Consider the following 18,068-nt stretch of genomic DNA (forward strand, 5'->3'; position numbering starts at 1 on the left):
CAAAGCTTTGCGTTGGCTTTTCGCGCAACTGCGCATGCGTCGTACACTAACCGCTTGTGGGCTGCCTATTGGCCGCTAACGCTAACTTAGCGTACGCTATGTTTTCGAATCGCGTACGCTAAGTTAGCGTTGTTAGCGGCCCGCTATTTTCGTCACTTAACACTTTCGTGACCTCGGAAAAATCGGTTGTTTTTGGCTAGTCCAGGAAATATTTTTTTCCTGCCACAGAAGATAATTGATGCTAAAGTGTAGGGTATCAAATGATAGAGGAAGAATTGGTCTTTGCAACAGTATTAATTTCAAACAACGAATTTATTTCGAATATAATAAAAAATTATCAAACAAAGAAAAATGCATCAAAAAGGAAGAAAGATTCATAAAAACATCAATGCTACTCTGCGAAGGTTACACATTAAAAAAATCGAAATATACGTTTTGAACGCAAAGCCCTCGTAAAATAGTGGAATTATAAGCTCTGTAAGTACAAAGATTATTTACATAAATACAAGAATATAGGCACTAGTGCCTATCATGCCACCGCGCGATGCAGGTTCTCGACGCGGTGAAACAGAGGCTGGCTGGGCATGTTTCGGGAAAAAAAAACAATTCTTTTCTGCTCAACATTCCTAGCATAGTTTGCAGTTCTGGTATTTTTCAATTTTCCTGTGTATTTGTTGAAATGAACAGCGTGGCCTGTTCCAAATCTGCAAAAATCCATAATTGTACCCTCATTTGACCTCTTTTTCGCTCATATACTACCGAATACTATACCGACCTTCACATTTTACCATTTTCTCATCCACTGAAAGGTTCCGGCGGGGTTAAAAGATAGCGTAGAAAAATCGTTCATGTGTTGCAACAGAGAAGACACGTGGTGAAGATTCTCGTGGGATGCGACGGTCATCTTCTTCAGATCAGAGACACTCAAGAAGCCTTGAACCTTTTCCGGGGCATCACTGACGGTGGACGAAGGCCTGGAAATATGTGTCGTTGACACCAACACCAATGCAAGCGCGGGACTTCAACGATTACCATGTACACATTGAGTGAGACGAACTTGCTCATCTTCTCTTCAGTAACCTCCCTCCATGGATCTGTCCCTCTCACTGTATGTTGGCTTTTCGAAAGTTTGCGTCCACGCATACTTATCTGTGTGGTTGCATATCTCTCTGACGACTTCTGCGGTAAAAAACAACACGAAGATGCCGCCGCGCAGCACACCGGAGTGTTGGGTCAAAGTCCGCTCTGCGCCGTCTTCGCGAAGAGAACTGCGCTCTTTCTGCAGCCGGCGCCAAATGCTCCCGCCCGAATGAATGTACACCTTGCAGATAAGAGCTGTTATTTTTAGAACGCACCGGATACGTTTACATCGACGATAAAACGACCCGAGGAGAAGACGAAACTTACCGGCAGATAGCTGCTGATGTTCCAGGGAGGTTTGACGCACTTTCGCCGTCCGTACTAAAGCCTGGCGAATCGAAGTCGTCTTCCGTGTCTGTGGTGCTACCATCATCCAGAGATTCCCGCTCATATTAATCGGAATCCGCCTAAATTCGCCGTTTCTGTGGAGCACCCGCGAGTGGCCTCGATGCGAAGTCTGAGCGAACGAGCTTTAAAAATCTCCCCGCGGTGGAAAAATCAAAGTCGCAAACAAAACTGATAAAAAACATGTTATTTTATGCTTTGTATTGTGTTAGCTGTCCAGAACCGCTCAGAGAGTGCCAAAACATGATCTTGAAGTCATCGATAACATACTATCGATGGGAATAGGTGCGGTCACGAAAGTGTTAACGAGAGCCCACAAGCGGTTAGTGTACGACGCATGCGCAGTTGCGCGAAAACCCAACGCAAAGCTTTGCGTACGCTATTCTAAAACTGCCTATTCACATGTTGCCAAAGTAGGCGCTCTACGTGTTCATGGTTATAAAAGCTCTTATATTCAACGTGTTCTGAATTGTTGGCTTGTTGCACAGCAGGGAAAATGCCCAGAGCTGTGCACTGCAACAGCTGTGTATTGCTGTAAAATTGCGAGGCTGAATATTCGCAATGCACACTTATGTTCGCGCCGCATAGTGGCTGGCAAGAGCAGTACTTCAGAGAGTGTAGGCGCGGTGTTGTCGTGTGGCTCTAGATGGGCAGAATAATTCCTGGCCTTTTACATGCCAAGACCCTGATATGATCAGGAGGCCGTAATGAAGGGCTCCGGAAAATTTAGACCACCTGCAGTTCTTTAACATGCACTGAGATTGCAGAGCACATGGGCCTCTTCCATTTCGCCTCGTTTGTGATTTGTTTACAGATTCTGTCTATGTCATGGAAAGAAATAATTAAAAGCAACATTATGTGTTTCGTGCTTCAGTGCATCAACTAAGCTGTGAAGGATGCATGAGCTCAATTTTTCAATAGTGCGCTTGCGTCATACAAATTCAGCATGACTGTGTAGAAATTTAGAGGGTGTGGATACCCTACTACAAATCCAATAAAATTGTATGGATACAGAGGTTCAACATATAATGCAGGCGCTGTTTTCCCGCTAAAGTAGATGGTACGATACTGCGTTCCAATTCGCACTTGTTCAAATCAGTGAACTGCGATGACTGACAGGCCTGGCCGCCATTCTGTGCTAACGAACACCCCTCTGCCTACCTTCGTTTGTGTATCAGTGACAGGTGAAACATATGAAAACAAAAGATATGGATGATGTACTGAAGCACATTCTTCAACTCGCCAGGCTCATTGCATCAGAGTGCAACAATTGAAATTCACAGCTGCGCTCCACTTGCTAGCTCTGTAGAATATTTGCTTGCACCTACCCATTACGAAATAAGTCTAACTTAAAAACACTATTGGCGTACTTTTCCTGGCGTAAAGGTAAAACATTGCACTCAGTTGAGCCATAGCGTTCATTCTAGATATGCTCCACTTTGCACAAATCCTTTAGATATGGCAAAGCACTTCGCCATAAAATAATAAGCATGCATGCACTTCTCGTTGTGCGCACTAGGTATCTATACTTGCTTGGGGCGTAAAGGCAAGCATGTCGTGGACAAATGTGCGGCCGCTGTGGCAGCAGCGTACGAGAAAAATCTCGCGTACATAATTGATACTACGTGTCTGTCAAAAATAAACTTTTCATAAAGCTTCCATGTAACGTGGGATGCTTGCAAACAGAGTTCTTGAATCGTAGCAGCATGAATGCTCCGTGTCTTGATGCTTCAGTAGATTAGATGGCTGCAGTGTTCAAAACCTCTTCGTCTTCAATTAGACACCGGATCCTTTTTCGCAAGTTTCAAGGTGTCCCATAATGTTTCCTACCAGTAGCAGCTTTATAAAAGGCAGCAGCATTTTGCAGTCGAATTGAATAAACTCTGGAAAATAAGCATACACTTGGCGTGCTACAAGAAGGATGAGAAATCCCAACGTGCTACAACACGGATGCGCAGTCGACAATTTCGTACTCCTTCGGTCTGCCACCTTGGATAACCAAGCACGTCACCTATAGTCCATGTGCATTGCCAGTAGTTCCCCATTGAAGAAGTGTTTCAATGTACAGGTGGCCAGCGCCACTTTTACAAATGTTCCTGAACAGTATTCTTACCTTGCTGTGCAGCATATCAGTGGCCACTCAAAGCATGGAAATTGGTGAACAGGTGTAATAGGCTGCAGACTTTGAAATATGTGTTGAATAAGATAAACCTGCCATGATTGGAGTACTCAGCAGGTCATGTAAATGTTATGTGTCCATCTTCAACAGCCAATTTATCCATGTTTAAAAAAACTTTTTTAGCGCACACAAAAGAAGGGAACTCACAGAAAGAAGGTACAAACGAGCGCTTACTCACAAATGATTTATTTTTTGTAAGGGACTAAACATTTAAGGCACAAATAATCATCACAAAGCATGTGTAGAGCAAGTCATGAGGCATATGAGCAAAATACAAGTTAACCACAATTCAAAAAAGACATTTCTGTATCAGTAAGTGCCACCGATGGTTGACTGATACACTTTTTCCCACACCTACTTGTATGGAACGCTTCTGTGACTTCACTTGTAAGTTTATCACTATGAGCAAACAAAATGTCTTCATCACTGAAAACAGGATTACAATTACATGATTTGCAATGATTAGACAAGTGCGAAAAGCTTTTTTTCCCCAGGGAACTTTTATGTTCTTTTAGATGTGTGTTGATGCAGGTACCTGTTTGTCCAATATACATATTTCCACAAGGTAGTGGTATCCGATAAACAACCCCCTTTGTGCACCTTATGAACATCAATCCTTCTTTCAGCCCATAACTACATTTTCTCTCTTTTAAGTTAAACTTTTTGGCAACTGCCTGGCACAACTGTTGCACTTTTATCGGAGCACCGAAAACAACATCAATGTCATACCTGCTGCCAACGTTCTTCAAAGCATGAGAAAAGTGAACGTAAGGCACAACTGCACAGCGCTTTTTGTCCCTGTTCAGGCTGTTCCTTGAAGATGAATGCAAACCCTTTACTATTCGTATAAGTTTATCAATCGCTCTGGTGATAACCAGTTCTGGGCAACCTGCTTAAGTTAACCTGGCTACTTGTTTAGAAAAACTTTCTTTCATTAACTGACAGTAAGACTTCACTATACGCCTAGTGCACCACCTATAGAGGCGCCACTGATAGCCACCTAGCGGGCACTGGCGACAGTACGTATGGGAAGCCGAGCAGACGACAAGGTTTTGCATAGCTTTGCTGTGAGGGGATGGATGAAGTTTGTGGCTGCGATATCCCCTTCGTTCGGGTGCCAGATAACTAATTCTGCGCTGGCAACTGCAGGAAAGGCGCAGGCCTCTATGAAAGTGGACTTGTGTGCGGTGTTTGTCACAAACGAGAGCTTAACTAAGTGCGCATCGCCAATGAAAAGCCGGTGCCGACGGTTCACCTGCGATAGAGCACGTGCATTGAAAAAACAGGTATCAAAAGGCGCCGAAAGCACACCCCTTACCCTCTCCGCAGAAGACGCCACCGAGACATCCTAACGACTGCGCAACATCTGAGAATTCGAGAAATCAATGCGGTGCCGTCCGAATCCACAGACGAATCTGTGAGAAGGGTCTAGCCCTTTACCTAGATTTTGCTGTGCAAATGCTGTGCACAGATTAATCATGTAGCAGCTTTCCGAACCCCGCGCGGTGACGGAGGGTCACTCAGTCAGGAGACAGTCAGCAAAGAAGTTATGGTGTTCAAGTGATAGCATAATTCGCTTGACCAGAGAAGACATGTTGCTTGACGATGTAGCGCGGTCAGTTGCACTTTGAAGCATCAAGAGATGACGCCGTGAGAGCAGTGACAAGTTTTGAAGAGGGTTGCCGATGAGACAACTGTGAAGGAGAACGAACCGTCAGCCTCGCAAACCAGCGTACCAAGGCCCAGCTATGAGATGTAGCTCGTGGTGTATATCCGCTTTGTTTGGTTTCCAAATACGATGTCTCAATCATTTTTTGCTCTTCCTGAAGTTAACCATTGCTGCATTTCTGTTTCTGTAAATAGTAAATATAGAACGTTTTAGCGAAGTGCCCTTGCACGGTGGTCGAATCAAACCAACACATGCTCAGGCTGCAATAACTTTCATCGCCTACCAGTGTCAGCTTGATCGAGTGCACCCAACGAGCACCGATATGGCAGAACAAAAGCATATGAACAAGAAGCGACCTATTAACTCGCACAATGACAAAGCAGCTCACCTTTCCCAACGAACGGTGGCGATCCATTGCTTCTGTCGCTCTTGCTCATGAGACATTGCGGTAAATGAGTGAAACCGTGTTGTGGGCGAGCTTTTGTTGGTATTTGAGCACCCCACCCCACAGCAATTTTTATTCGACATCCCTTGAAGTTTCGGCCACCACACATACGACGAACGTTGCTTATTTCTAGTGGTGTGCGAATATCAAATTTTTCGAATACGAATCGCATACGAATATCCACCTTCGAATATCGAATATCAAAGGAAAAATGCCTCCACAGTAACAATATTGTATTTAACATGTAGCTATCTTAACTGCTATCTCCAGAACGCAATGTCCAAGCTAGCACAATGCACATCACAACACAATCAAATATCACGGCACAATGAAAGTAATGACTAGATGTCATCATGAAGAAATATGAGTTGCTTCACATGATCAGGCAGCAGGCGCTCCCTTCTAACAGACCCCCCCCCCCCTCCCACTGAAACGGCACGCTCTCTTGGAACAGAAGTGGCTGGTATATGGAGGTACATGGGGCAAAGCTTTGCCAGACTGGGGTATCTGAAGGTGCCTACAGTCCGCCACCAGTCACATGGGTCACTGTCTTTCTTCACAAGTGGTCCCGCATAGTGAACAAGTGGTAGTGCGGCACGTTACGGTCGCATAATATAGGAAATGTACGGTTACATGATCGCCAACAGTGCTGCACGTCAAAGATGCACCAGCAATAAATCATCCTTATTGGGGCGCTCGTCACAGGCAGATATCGTGCCTCCGTGTACTTACGATGTTTATCGCTCCTCTCGGCAACGTTTTTAGCTATACGAACGCAGCAGAAATGTGGAAGACATTGTTTTCAGCGCTCCGATAAAAGTGCAAAAGTTGTGCCAGGCAGTTGCCAAAAAGTCTAACTTAAAAGAGAGAAAATGTAGTTGTGGGCTGAAAGAAGGATTGAAGTTCATAAGGTGCTGAAAGGGGGTTGTTTGTCGGATACCGCTAACTTGTGGAAATATGTAAATCGGACAAACAGGTCGCTGCATCAACACACGTCTAAAAGAACATAAAAGTTATTTGGGGAAAGAAAGCTTTTCGCACTTGTCCAATCATTGCAAATCATGTAATTGTAATCTTGTTTTCAGTTACATGTGTGATGCAAGTTCTTCTTCTTTTTATAACAGCTCTTTTTACAACGTGAGTGTTGGAGAGCTTTATCAAGGACAAAGCCGTTGGTTTCAACACAGAAAAAAAAACTTTTAATAAACCATTAGAGCAGAAAAAAAAATCTACATAACTCTAAACACTGAACAAAAGATTCACTGCACACGGTAAAAGATTCTTAACAAAAAACCTAGAGCAAGTTCAAAAATTTAAACTAAGTGCTACAGTTCAGGCGCGGATGAACAGCGGAGCAAGGAAGAATTCGAGTTCGATCTCGCCAACTAGCCGAGGCTTGGCTGGTTGAGTTGACGGGGAACGGTGGCTGCTGGGCGACGCTTACAAAACTGGAACGCGGTGGCTCCAGTTTGGAGAGATGCTGCTGGCCGACACGATGAGAAGCCAGCGGCAACCTGGTTGGGCAGCTCGATGCACGGCTCGGGCCCGTATCCCAACTGCTGCTCTTACGTTGCCTGCCGGCACCTGAGTCCGCAGGCCTTGGGGTGAAGTTCGCGCACCATGGCTATGGTCTCACACAGGAACTCAGTGGCAAGTGGCCATGGCCGGTTGAAGTCTTGGTGGCTCGGGTCCGCGACCCGACAGCCCATCTTCAGCGCCCGGTACGGTGACAACCTTCTCCTTGTCTCGTTACCTTGGAACTCTCTTGGAACTCTTCCGTGCCCCAGGCTTTTCTCGCTCTCGGGTCAACTTGTCATCGCCCGATTGGAGACTGCTCGACTGCCGCGTTCATATATTATTGGTCCCTGGGATCTCCGTGGTGACTTCCTATTGGACGACTTGCACGTTGAACCTTTTGCGCCGCGTGCTTGACGTCGTCGTCTTCATCTTTTATTTGACCACCGTTAGTGCGCGCTCTTCTTCTTTGCATGTTGCGCGCATTAAAACGTGCACTTCACTCATCCCACATAGACATTCTGTTTGCTCATAGTGATAAACTGATACGTGAAGTCACGGAAGCGTTCCATATAAGTAGCTGTGGGAAAAAGTGTATCGGTCAACCGTCGGTGGTGCTTACATATAAAGAAATGTCTTTTTTGAATTTTGGTTAACTTGTATTCTGCTCACATGCCTCATGACTTGCTCTGCGCATGCTTTGTGATTATTATTTGTGCTTATATGTTTAGTCCCTTTCAAAAAATAAGTCATTTGTGAGTAAGCACTCGTTTGTACCTTCTTTCTGTGAGTTCCTGTCTTTTGTGGACTCTAGAAAAATTTTTTAAACATGAATTTATACCAACTCGCCCAGCTATCAGTTTTACTGCAAGCCAATTTATCGTAAGGAAAGCAATGGCTTCCTTTTTGCATTCACCACTCATTCATAACTGTTTCCGATGATCCGCGATGTTGCTTTTAGAACTTCATTTGGATCGTACTTTTATGCCCTGGAACAAATTATATGCCTTATCCCCTTAACCATTTTTATTTTTTGAGAGTTTTTGAGTTTTTCAGTCTAAAAAAACTTTTTTTTTCCATTTGATATTGAATATGTTGCTTTTGAAAAGCGTGTTTTGATTGACAAAAATATTGAAGCGTATATTAAGTCAAATAAGCATAACAAAGTTTATTGTCCCATGGCCTATTAATGTCTGTCGCAATTTGCAAAATAATGTCATCGTCGAGAAACTGGTGAATATAACATGCCAAGTCATCAAAGGAAACATCGGTATATGAATGATGAGTGCCATGACGACAGGCTTCTTATCTGCCACGACGCACGAGCAACGCACACGCGCCTTCGCTGGACAACATTTTCTAAACACACGTCGTGAAGAAATGGAAAATGGTGGTTAAAATAAAAGAAATTGCCAAGCAAGTGCTGCCATCTGTGAAGTGACACATGGACTAGCTTCGAAACGAGTGAGTCTCGTTCAAAACGCATGGGCACAGTTGGCAAGGACGAGCTGGGCTCGTCCAAAATGGTTAAGGGGTTAATTTTTTTCCTTAGGTGTATTATACACAGCCTCATCACAATGGTTGCAAAAGCACACGAGGAGTTTTTTCAAAATTAGCCAGAAACCGAAACTGGCCTATATTTAACTAGAATGTGAAATACACAGAGGTTTCTTTCATAATTGTTTTGTGTTATGGAAACTGCTTGGTTGATACGCAAACTGAAATAATTGTTGGAATGAAAGAATGAGTCAAATGTTGTTTGAATCAATATGAGCTCAGGCCACACAACCAATTGGTGTCCTCTAGGAACACACATTGCGACCAAAACAACCGACCTGGTAACCTCCAGTCCCCACGTGATCCACTTATCTTGTACCTGTTCCGAGGCAATGTATTCAACATGTACAGTACTCACGGATTGAAACGGGACAATTTAGGGCTAAGGAATTCACATACTTTCGTTTCCACCGTTTAAGTTCAGGTCATATCGGTGTTATTTGGACTTGAACACGTAGATCAGAGCCAACATTATCTTTAGTGACCAGATGCATCTGAACATCACGTGGTTATCTTGAGCAGTTGCGCATACCAGTCGTTACACTAAAGAATTTGATGTCGCGTTTAAATCCATGAGTACTGTACACTGACAGAAATTAGGTTGGAGATCACAAGCCCATTCCAAGAAGAAAATAAGCAGCAAGAAGTGACTCACCAATTGCTTCTTTCTAGTCAGTGCTTTGTTCCAATGAAAAGGTGAGAGAACCTCCCTTAAGAAATATTGCCCTGGAATTATTGTAAACTGTTACTTTTAAAGACGATAGTCTTTCTTGGGGAACTTCAACGCAGAAATTTTGGTCTGTCTGTCTGTCACCCGTTTCAGCCACCTCTCCAAAGTTGAACCATTTGCTTACCGCCCACCCATCTTGAACTGGTACGGCTGTTCATACTTGTGAACGTTGTCGATCAAAAAGTAAATATTACGCATATCTGAGGCGCAACATCACTAGGTAAGTATTAGGTTGTGTGTTCCTTTAATAGAAAATACACGGATACGTAATTCTAAAGACCCTAGTTTATTAAGCTGCGCTGAAAATGCGGCTGCGCTGAAAAAGTGACGCGCCGACGAAAGCCCTCTGCCACAGAGGAAGGAAAGAACTTTCCTCTTCCGTGCCCTCTGCACAAGCTCGTTTCCTGACGTATTGTCAGATGGCGGCCATATCTCACGCGGCATAGAGTTACTGCTAATGCTACCTTTAGGTAGCAGAGTTGCGCATCTGTCTTCCAAACGCCGCTATACTCGCGGACAACTTTTCTTGGCAATGAAGGAAAGGCTACGGGGGCGGAGCTACCGCACATGTACTGCTCCGTGAAGTAGTCCGGTTCGGCGCGCGTTTCGAATTTAGTTTTGGTTTGTGAACCTTCCGTATCTCCTGTGACAGCCATTTGATTATTCGAGTGACCGTCACAGGCCTAGACAGCCATTTGTTAGTGAAATTCGTCACCGGCTCTCTCGGCGAATCGTCGGAAAAGCTGGAGAATGACGAGCGCCCACGACCTCCTGCGAGCGCCCCACCTGAAGACGCAGACGCCATTTTGACTGTGAGGTGCACGTAAAAGGTGCGACGTTTTCACAGGTGCAAAAACGCGAAATGACACTGCATAAAGCAAAACAAGTATAAATATCTCCGTGGTGCGTGCTGACCCTCTTTTCAAACAGAGCCCCGTAGAAAATAAAGTAATGTTGTTTTTTTATTCTCGCGCAGAAAACACGGACGCCATTGTGGGACTATAATCTTCAGCGGTAGCAGATGCGTAGTTCGGCTCTCTAGCCTTCCCTTCATTGCCAAGAAAAGTTGTCCGCGAGTATAGCAACCACACTCTAAGAAAAAATCGAGTATTTGGGGAGTATTTCTGCTACACAACAATAATCGTCATCCACCTCGTGTACTTTCCTCGCGTTATCACCGCGGTCCTGGCACTTTCCGGTCACGAACGGCGCGCGCGTTATCAGCGTGACATAGCATTCTTGATAGGAAAGTGACGAGAGCCGGGTTTTCAAGAAAGGAAACGCGAGCAAGCCAGATGACGATTATTGTTGTGTAGCAGAAATACTCCCCAAATACTCGCTTTTTTCTTAGAGTGCATGCATTGCGGAGAAGCTGACGCTGAGGCCAATTTTCGTATTTCTCGATGGCACCGCTGCAGCGAACTGGATTGACAGTAGTCATTCACATTAAAGTAAATCACCGGTCTTCGACACGCCAAACATGTCGACCGCTGACCCAGTAGGCATGTCGCCTGCAAAAACGGAGTGAGTCTTCGCGACATAGCCATGGTTGCTAGCCAGACCTATGCGCAACTCTGCTACCCAAAGGTAGCATATACAGTAATTCTAACGCAGCGCTCCTATCGTCTCTCAACGACATTTGCAGCGAGGCACGCAGATACGCGGGTAATTTTTTAGTTAGGGGCTTCTCCTCTAGGCATCAACTACTGGCATGTTTGGACTGTTGTCTAGGAATTTGTTTCTGTTTCCAGACCGATACCCTTCTAAATTGTATAAAATTTGAAATCATTGCTGATTATTTTCGTTATTAATACTATTATTTTAACACATACTTTTCCAATTTCCTGGCTAATCCACTGGGAGTAAAAGGTGTGAGGGTAACAACAGTAACAACCTGCTAATACAGTATGACTTTCCAAGTGCATTTACAAGAAAAATCTCAAATACACTCTTGTGAGTGTACCATTTAGGCTTCTGTTTAGCCCAGTGTTGTAATTGGAATGAGTGCCTAGGGCAGCATTTACTCCTGAATGCCGGCTGTACTATGCATTGCATAGGTTAGGGGGTTGGAAGCGCTGGTCAAAACTTGTTGCATAAACATATTGCATTTGGCCCGAAGGTCGAGGGATCGAATCCCGGCCACGGCAGCTGCATTTTTGATGGAGGCGAAAATGCTTGAGGCTCGCGTACTTACATTTAGGTGCACGTTAAAGAACCCCAGGTGGTCGAAATTTCCAGAGTCCTCCATTACGGCGTCCCTCATAATCATATCGTGGTTTTGGGATGTTAGACCCCAGACGTTATAATTATAACGTATTGCATTTTTCTTAATTTCGGTGAAAGTGGAACTGTTTTGTTGTTATTGTTTCAAGGAAAAAAATCTCTTATGTCAGTGACCTAAAGTGCAGGTTGAGATAAAGTAAACTGCAGTAAATATATGCAAGAGAACCAGTTTGCTAATACCTCTGCACACATAGCGTGCAGGTAGAGGCTTTGGCAGATAATGCATTGGGTGAGCACATTTGATGAAGCGGCTGTTTCAATCACAGGAAGAGCGAAACCGGAGTGAGCATAACCTGACCAACATCACCAAGACCCACGAACGCATCCAGCAGGAGCAGAAGCTGTCGCCCTACTACAAGTCCAAATTGCGAGGACAGTACAAAACTGCACTGCAGGATGCCGAGAGCGAGGAAGAGCTGCTTCGCAAGGCCCTGGACATCATCTTCGACATCCGCACTGTCCGCAGTGAACGACGCATTGCTGCCAAGAATTCAGGTGAGCACTTCTGCACGGCATTAGTGTATGGCCAGAAATAGGAGCTCTGTTTGAGGTTTGTTTTATTATTCTTCGGCATTGAAATGGATACAGGTGATATATCGGCGAGGGCCCTACAGTCAGACTGCAATAGGATCCTCAGTTAATAATAGCACATGGTGTAGCGTATAAAGGAACAGCAAATACAGGTTAAAGAAAACAAACAAATGCCATCACTTAAAAACATAAAAGAAATATTAACTAAATAAAATACAGTTGTCAAGAGACAATGTTGTACATAAATAAAAACAGCAAGTACAGTAGGCTCTAGAAATTCAAACTCGAAGGGACCCCAGGATTTTGTTTGAATCATTGGAACACCTCTGGCACTGATATGCGTCCGAACAGCAAATGGCAATAGCAGTAGCAATCTAAGGGTCTAATGAAAGTGGTGTATTCTTGCCAGCTTTCGGAGAGGCACCCTTGTTGAAACCCAGCCCTAGCATCCACCTTGGAGGAGACTGTTGCAGACTCCAACTGTGCCTGTTCCACAGCAGGCATGAGGGGCCTCTTGTGCAAGACGACCTGATTTAGCTTGTTTAGTTCAACACAAAGGTGGTATCTTCGTGCCGCTTAGGAGACTACTATGAAGCCTGCCTGCCATGGTGTCTGCTTGTCAACTTGATGGATGATACCTTCCTTCTCTAGTGTGTCCAGTGGCTACCCCCTCACTACCCCCTCAAGTGGAATGGGCATGCATGTTGCAACAGTTTGAGAAAAGGGCACTGCTTCTGGCTTAATGCAGATGTAGTATACATGGAACTACCACCATGACATCATGATGGCATGTGTCCTGACGTGCATGATATGTCATGATATTCATGTCATGACCTGTAAATAATTTTTGTCACGCCACACAAAGTTAGAGATATAGTACCATGTTAACAAAATGACTAGGAGAGCAGCAAGACATAGGTGGCTAGGTAGATATTAGATACACGTATGGATGGATGGACGGAGTGCATTTGGATCAACAGGGTACATGAACCACTCCACGAGCTTGGTGAGAAAGCAGATCCTGCGGATAGCAGACACTGCTATGAACATCTTGCAGTCGTGTGTGGCAAGGAGAGCTTGCAAGCACAGCTTTAAGTTGCCGTTTTCTCAGGCGCCCTCTTTCATACAGAGGCCCATCCTCACTTTCTTTGGAGCTGCCGGTACCCGCTGCTTGACGTGGAACAGTGGGCAGCATGCTATTGGCTAATGGACAACATAAGATGCGCTTCTTTCCATGGGGTGCTACCACGTGTTGGCGCAGCGCTCTGTAGTCTGCTCACGCAGGGGCGAGACAGCTGCACATATTGCACCCTTTTGATACGATTCCGTTTTTCTATGCCAAGCTGCTCCAAAAGCATAAAAATCGCAAATTTTGCGCTGAACTGCTCTAAAACAGCCTCGAAAGCAAGAATTTTGACGCCCACGTCAGCTTCAGTAGAGAAAAAAGGCTGATTTGACCACAGGATTTTCCAAGTAGCACCAGAAATACCAGGAAGATAAGACGCTCGCAGAACATACAGACGCGCCCAAGCATGTTTCTTCGATGCACTTTTCTAGTGAAGGCTCTTGTGGTGCTGCCATAATCTCCTCTGGACTCTTGTCAATATGGGTGACTCCACAAATGTGTGCTCTTGCCCAGAGAGTCCAACTTCTACGTGCTAGGCTGTGTGTTCTGGCGCTACTCGCGCTCAGTGAAAACTACCGAGTGGCATGCGTAGCGAGGTTGACTCTCAGCTTCTTTGTTGTGCGTAGTGTGTTCCTCTGGTCACTGCGGTTTTTGTGTCCACGCTGCTGCGTGTGGTTACCTACATGCGCGTTTGCCGTCGGCGAGCACCTTATGGCGTCAACGTAGCGTCAACTAGCTTCCTGCATGCAGTGCGTCTCCACGATGCTCGAGCGCATATGGTATCTCAAGCTGGTGTCCGTGAAGGACATCTTAGTGTTCCGCCAGCTGCCAGAACGAATGCAACCTCTTCCCCATTTTACCCCCATTAGTAACAAATTTATTTATTTTAGACAAGCAAATTTGCATTTACCAAAGCCATCGCACGTCGCACCGCATATCGGGTGTCTGCAGGTAGCGAGAGACCCACATGGTAGCAGCACTAAAGACTCATCTTCTAGTGCACGCCATGAAACTTAACGCGCGCAGCGCTGGTAATTCCTGCTCGTGAGCGCTCAAACCAGTTCAAACGACATTAACAGGCACCTCGGCGCTTTATTCATGGCTCATGGCGCGTCGGCGTTCATGTGGCACAGTTTTCATACACGGTGATTTACTACTGCTTTATGTCGATTTTGTAATCAAAACGCGCAACGAGCGCTTTGATACGCGAAAGAGGCGTCGCTTCTTGCCGGCTGTGGGCTACACGAGCATTTAGGCTTAACTTTACGACCGGTGTATCGGTCGATGGCCGTTTCGCTGTGCGACTGGCATGGTTCCTTTATTGCTTTGCAAAAAATAAGTGGCCTCTGTATGTCCAGTGCTTCGTTCGTGAACATATTGCTTACGGTGTGTGGTGCCTGAGGCATGCAGTGTATGGTCGGCGGGCTCTTTACTCGCAGAGCTGCGCGCAGGGGGGGGGGGGGGGTGCAAGTTTATGTATTATCTGTAGTTCGACATCAACGGCGATAGCTTTCGATATCAAAGAAAAGAGAACAGGCCAACGCGGGCAGTGTTGATACTGTGGTTGCGCGCATCAAGATAAGTTTGTTACACGTGCACCAAATGCGGTTTCAGTGTTATGTGTCAAAGCCAATTAAAATATGTACTTGTCCCCCCAAGTTGCTATAAGTTCGTTTTTTCAAGCTCCTAGAACGACATCTTAAATGCCGCTAACTGCTTCAAATCAAGGTTCTTCTGCTCCAGAATCAAAATTTTGCTGCTCCAAAAACTACTCCCAATCCAGTTTCAGCTGTCTCACCCCTGCTCACGTTACACAGTGAGCCACGCTCACACTCAAAAATAATAGTGGGAGAGAGCGATCTCATTTCAACACGCACGCTCAAGGTCATGATGTGCACTGATGTAACTTCTTCCCCCGTGCCATCCCTCCCTGTGTAGCTTCCAGCGCGCTCGTCGGGACGGAAGAAGAGGGAAAATGCTTAAAGCGTACAACAAACCACTGTAACTACGCTCGTTCCTGATGGATTCAGGAAAATGTTACGGCAATCGCTTCGTGAAGCAATAAACTTCGATTGAGGTCATTCGATGATTACTTGGAAAAGTGGTTCATGACCCCTTTAAAGGGGCCCTGCAACACCTTTCTTAGTTATATTGGAATAGTCTCATTATTGACGTATGACTCTTCACGAGTCATATGCCGCAAAAATTTTTCGAATCCGTCAAGTCTAAGTGGTGTTACCAAATTATAGAGATCACGTTCCGCAGCTTTCTCCCTCAACTCAACGCCGCGAGCGCGCGGAAATCTAGGCAGCGAGTCGACGGAGGGAGCGCAGAAGAGCGAGGCTCCGCCCAAGAGCGCCGGCGGAGTTTTTTTCTTTATTTTTTTCTCTCTGTCGTCTGGGCGCAACCACGTGGTCTGTGCCGCCACTTCCGGTCGGCTTGCGTCGTTCTCGTCGAGCGGAGCCGCTGTGTATCGCGCGTGCTTGAAAACTGCGCGTCGGTTTGGTAATGTTGGGTGTGCACCTCGAACGCCGTAGTGTTTTCATCGCTCTGCCAACCATGGAAGCAAACCTGCGCGCTCGTTTGGAACGAATGACAGCTGAGATCAGTTTCGGCCCATACTCCGATACACCGCCTCGTAAGACGGCACTGGCAGACGACCCCGAAGCGCCGCCATTACCGGACGCCAGCATTGTTATCGGAGACACGCTGCGCCCTTGCCTCGGTCGGTCGTGAGAACGTGCCGACGATGCAGCTCTCAGCGGACGAGGCAACACTCGAACGGCTGCCACTCTCAACGGCAACCGGCGATGGTCAAAAGCACAGAAATATTCACGTTTTCGGCACTGCGCATGGCGAAGAAAACAGAACTACGCAACTACGAGCAGACGAGCTGTCGGTGAGACCGGAAGTGCTAATATGAATGTTTGGTCGGTGTTTTTAACACGATAACAGAATATAAACATACATATTATCTACTTATTGAACTCAAAATTAACAACGAAAGTAATAATGAGAGTGTTATCGTGATTACAACATCAGCCAATGGTGGAACTGCCGACAATCGCATCATATTTTGCGGACTAATACATCATTTGTCGAGAGAAGAGGGAGCGATTTTCAGCTGACTTTGAGAATTTATTGTAAATTCCAGGCCGTGCGCATCGCTATAATATTTGGCTCGCGTGTTCTCGGGAGCCTCGACTACCGATCGGCAGCGCTTTTTGAGCATGCTCGAAAAGTGTTGCAGGGCCCCTTTAAGGTAATTTTTTCCTGGCACCGAGCTACAGTATTTTCTAGTTGTGTCTGCTGTGGAATATAGCGATGTCTCATTCTTTTAAATGTGCTTAGCATCTTTGTGCAACCTCTTTCTTTGGCAGTATGGCTGCCTGCAGTATTGTGGAATAAGTAAACGGTCCACCTTAGACAGTGTGATGTTAGTGTCAGGTTTGGGCCCAGGACCACTCAGCAAGGAACTGAATCGAAACACGAGTGCACACACACACACACACACGAGAATATATTTACGGGAAAACGTAACGCTTAACGAATAACACTTAAAGTAGTAGAAACATGCAGTCCTAGCTGTATTCAATGTCTCTCTAAATTATAAGTGTCTCGCCGTGTTTCGATGTGGCTTGCTGGACGCCAGCGCCGATCGCTCGTGGGCTGTGCACCGTCTGGCTCGTTGCCGTCCTCAACGTGCGTCGCACCACGCCATGACCCAGCCTTCTGCCGCAGCAGCAGCAGTAGAGTATCGGTAGCTGCTTGGTAGCCCCGCAGCAGCTCTCCGCCACCAGATTCGTCTCAGCAGCGCACCGGGGTCGCGCCAGCCACCCGGAACGGTAGCAGGAAGATCGGCCCACAGCAACGAAACTCGCAGCCCCTCTGGACGGCAGCCAGAACCATGGAACTCGCCTGGTCCCTGGGCCAGTCACCCAGCCGGAGTTTAGGTCTCGTTCACCAGTTGTGCAGCTGTCAGGAACGGCAGCCGGAACAGCAGCGGATCGCCTGGTCCCTGGGCCAGTCGCCCAGCCGGAGCCCAGGAACGGTAGAGCGCCTAGACGACGTTGTCTAGTTCCCCGGACCAGACGTCCAGCCGAGAACTGACTTTCCTTGCATGCGCTGCCTCGAACCACCGCACGCACCACGCGGCACTCTTCGTTTTCCTCATCGCCCCCGCACGGCGATCACTGAGTTGTTTTTTTTTTCCGCGCCTCTGTATCATGACAACCCCCCGTTTAAGAAAGTTGTTTTTTATGACGTGACGAAGAGGCGGAAAAAATGTCACAAAGTTCCAGATAATTCAATAAATGTCCAGTTGTACGTCGACAGCACTTCAGTATTTTACATAACATAGTGCAATACATTCCCATTACACCCGGCTCAGGTAATCTGCTCCGACATTATCCGACCCTTTGATGTAAGAGACTGAAAATGAGTACTCTTGTAAGAGCAGGCTCCATCGCAAAACTATTGTTCAGGTGTTTAGCGGATTGCAAATATTGCAAAGGCTGGTGGTCGGATTGTAGGACAAACTGTTTGCCG

The 18,068-nt window shown here is 46.1% G+C and overlaps 1 protein-coding gene across 2 annotated transcripts in view; it reads left to right on the plus strand.

Moving 5' to 3' along the window:
* LOC119397068 (SAGA-associated factor 29) overlaps positions 1–18,068 on the plus strand; it is a 98,752-nt gene that overhangs the window by 782 nt on the left and 79,902 nt on the right. For both annotated transcript variants that reach the window (XM_037664503.2, XM_037664502.2), the window contains exon 3: positions 12,130–12,358. In XM_037664503.2, the coding sequence (XP_037520431.1) occupies positions 12,130–12,358 (229 nt within the window). The remainder of the gene's footprint in view (positions 1–12,129; positions 12,359–18,068) is intronic.

Source organism: Rhipicephalus sanguineus, chromosome 6 (assembly GCF_013339695.2).
Source record: "Rhipicephalus sanguineus isolate Rsan-2018 chromosome 6, BIME_Rsan_1.4, whole genome shotgun sequence".
NCBI classification, from domain to species: Eukaryota; Metazoa; Arthropoda; class Arachnida; order Ixodida; family Ixodidae; genus Rhipicephalus; species Rhipicephalus sanguineus.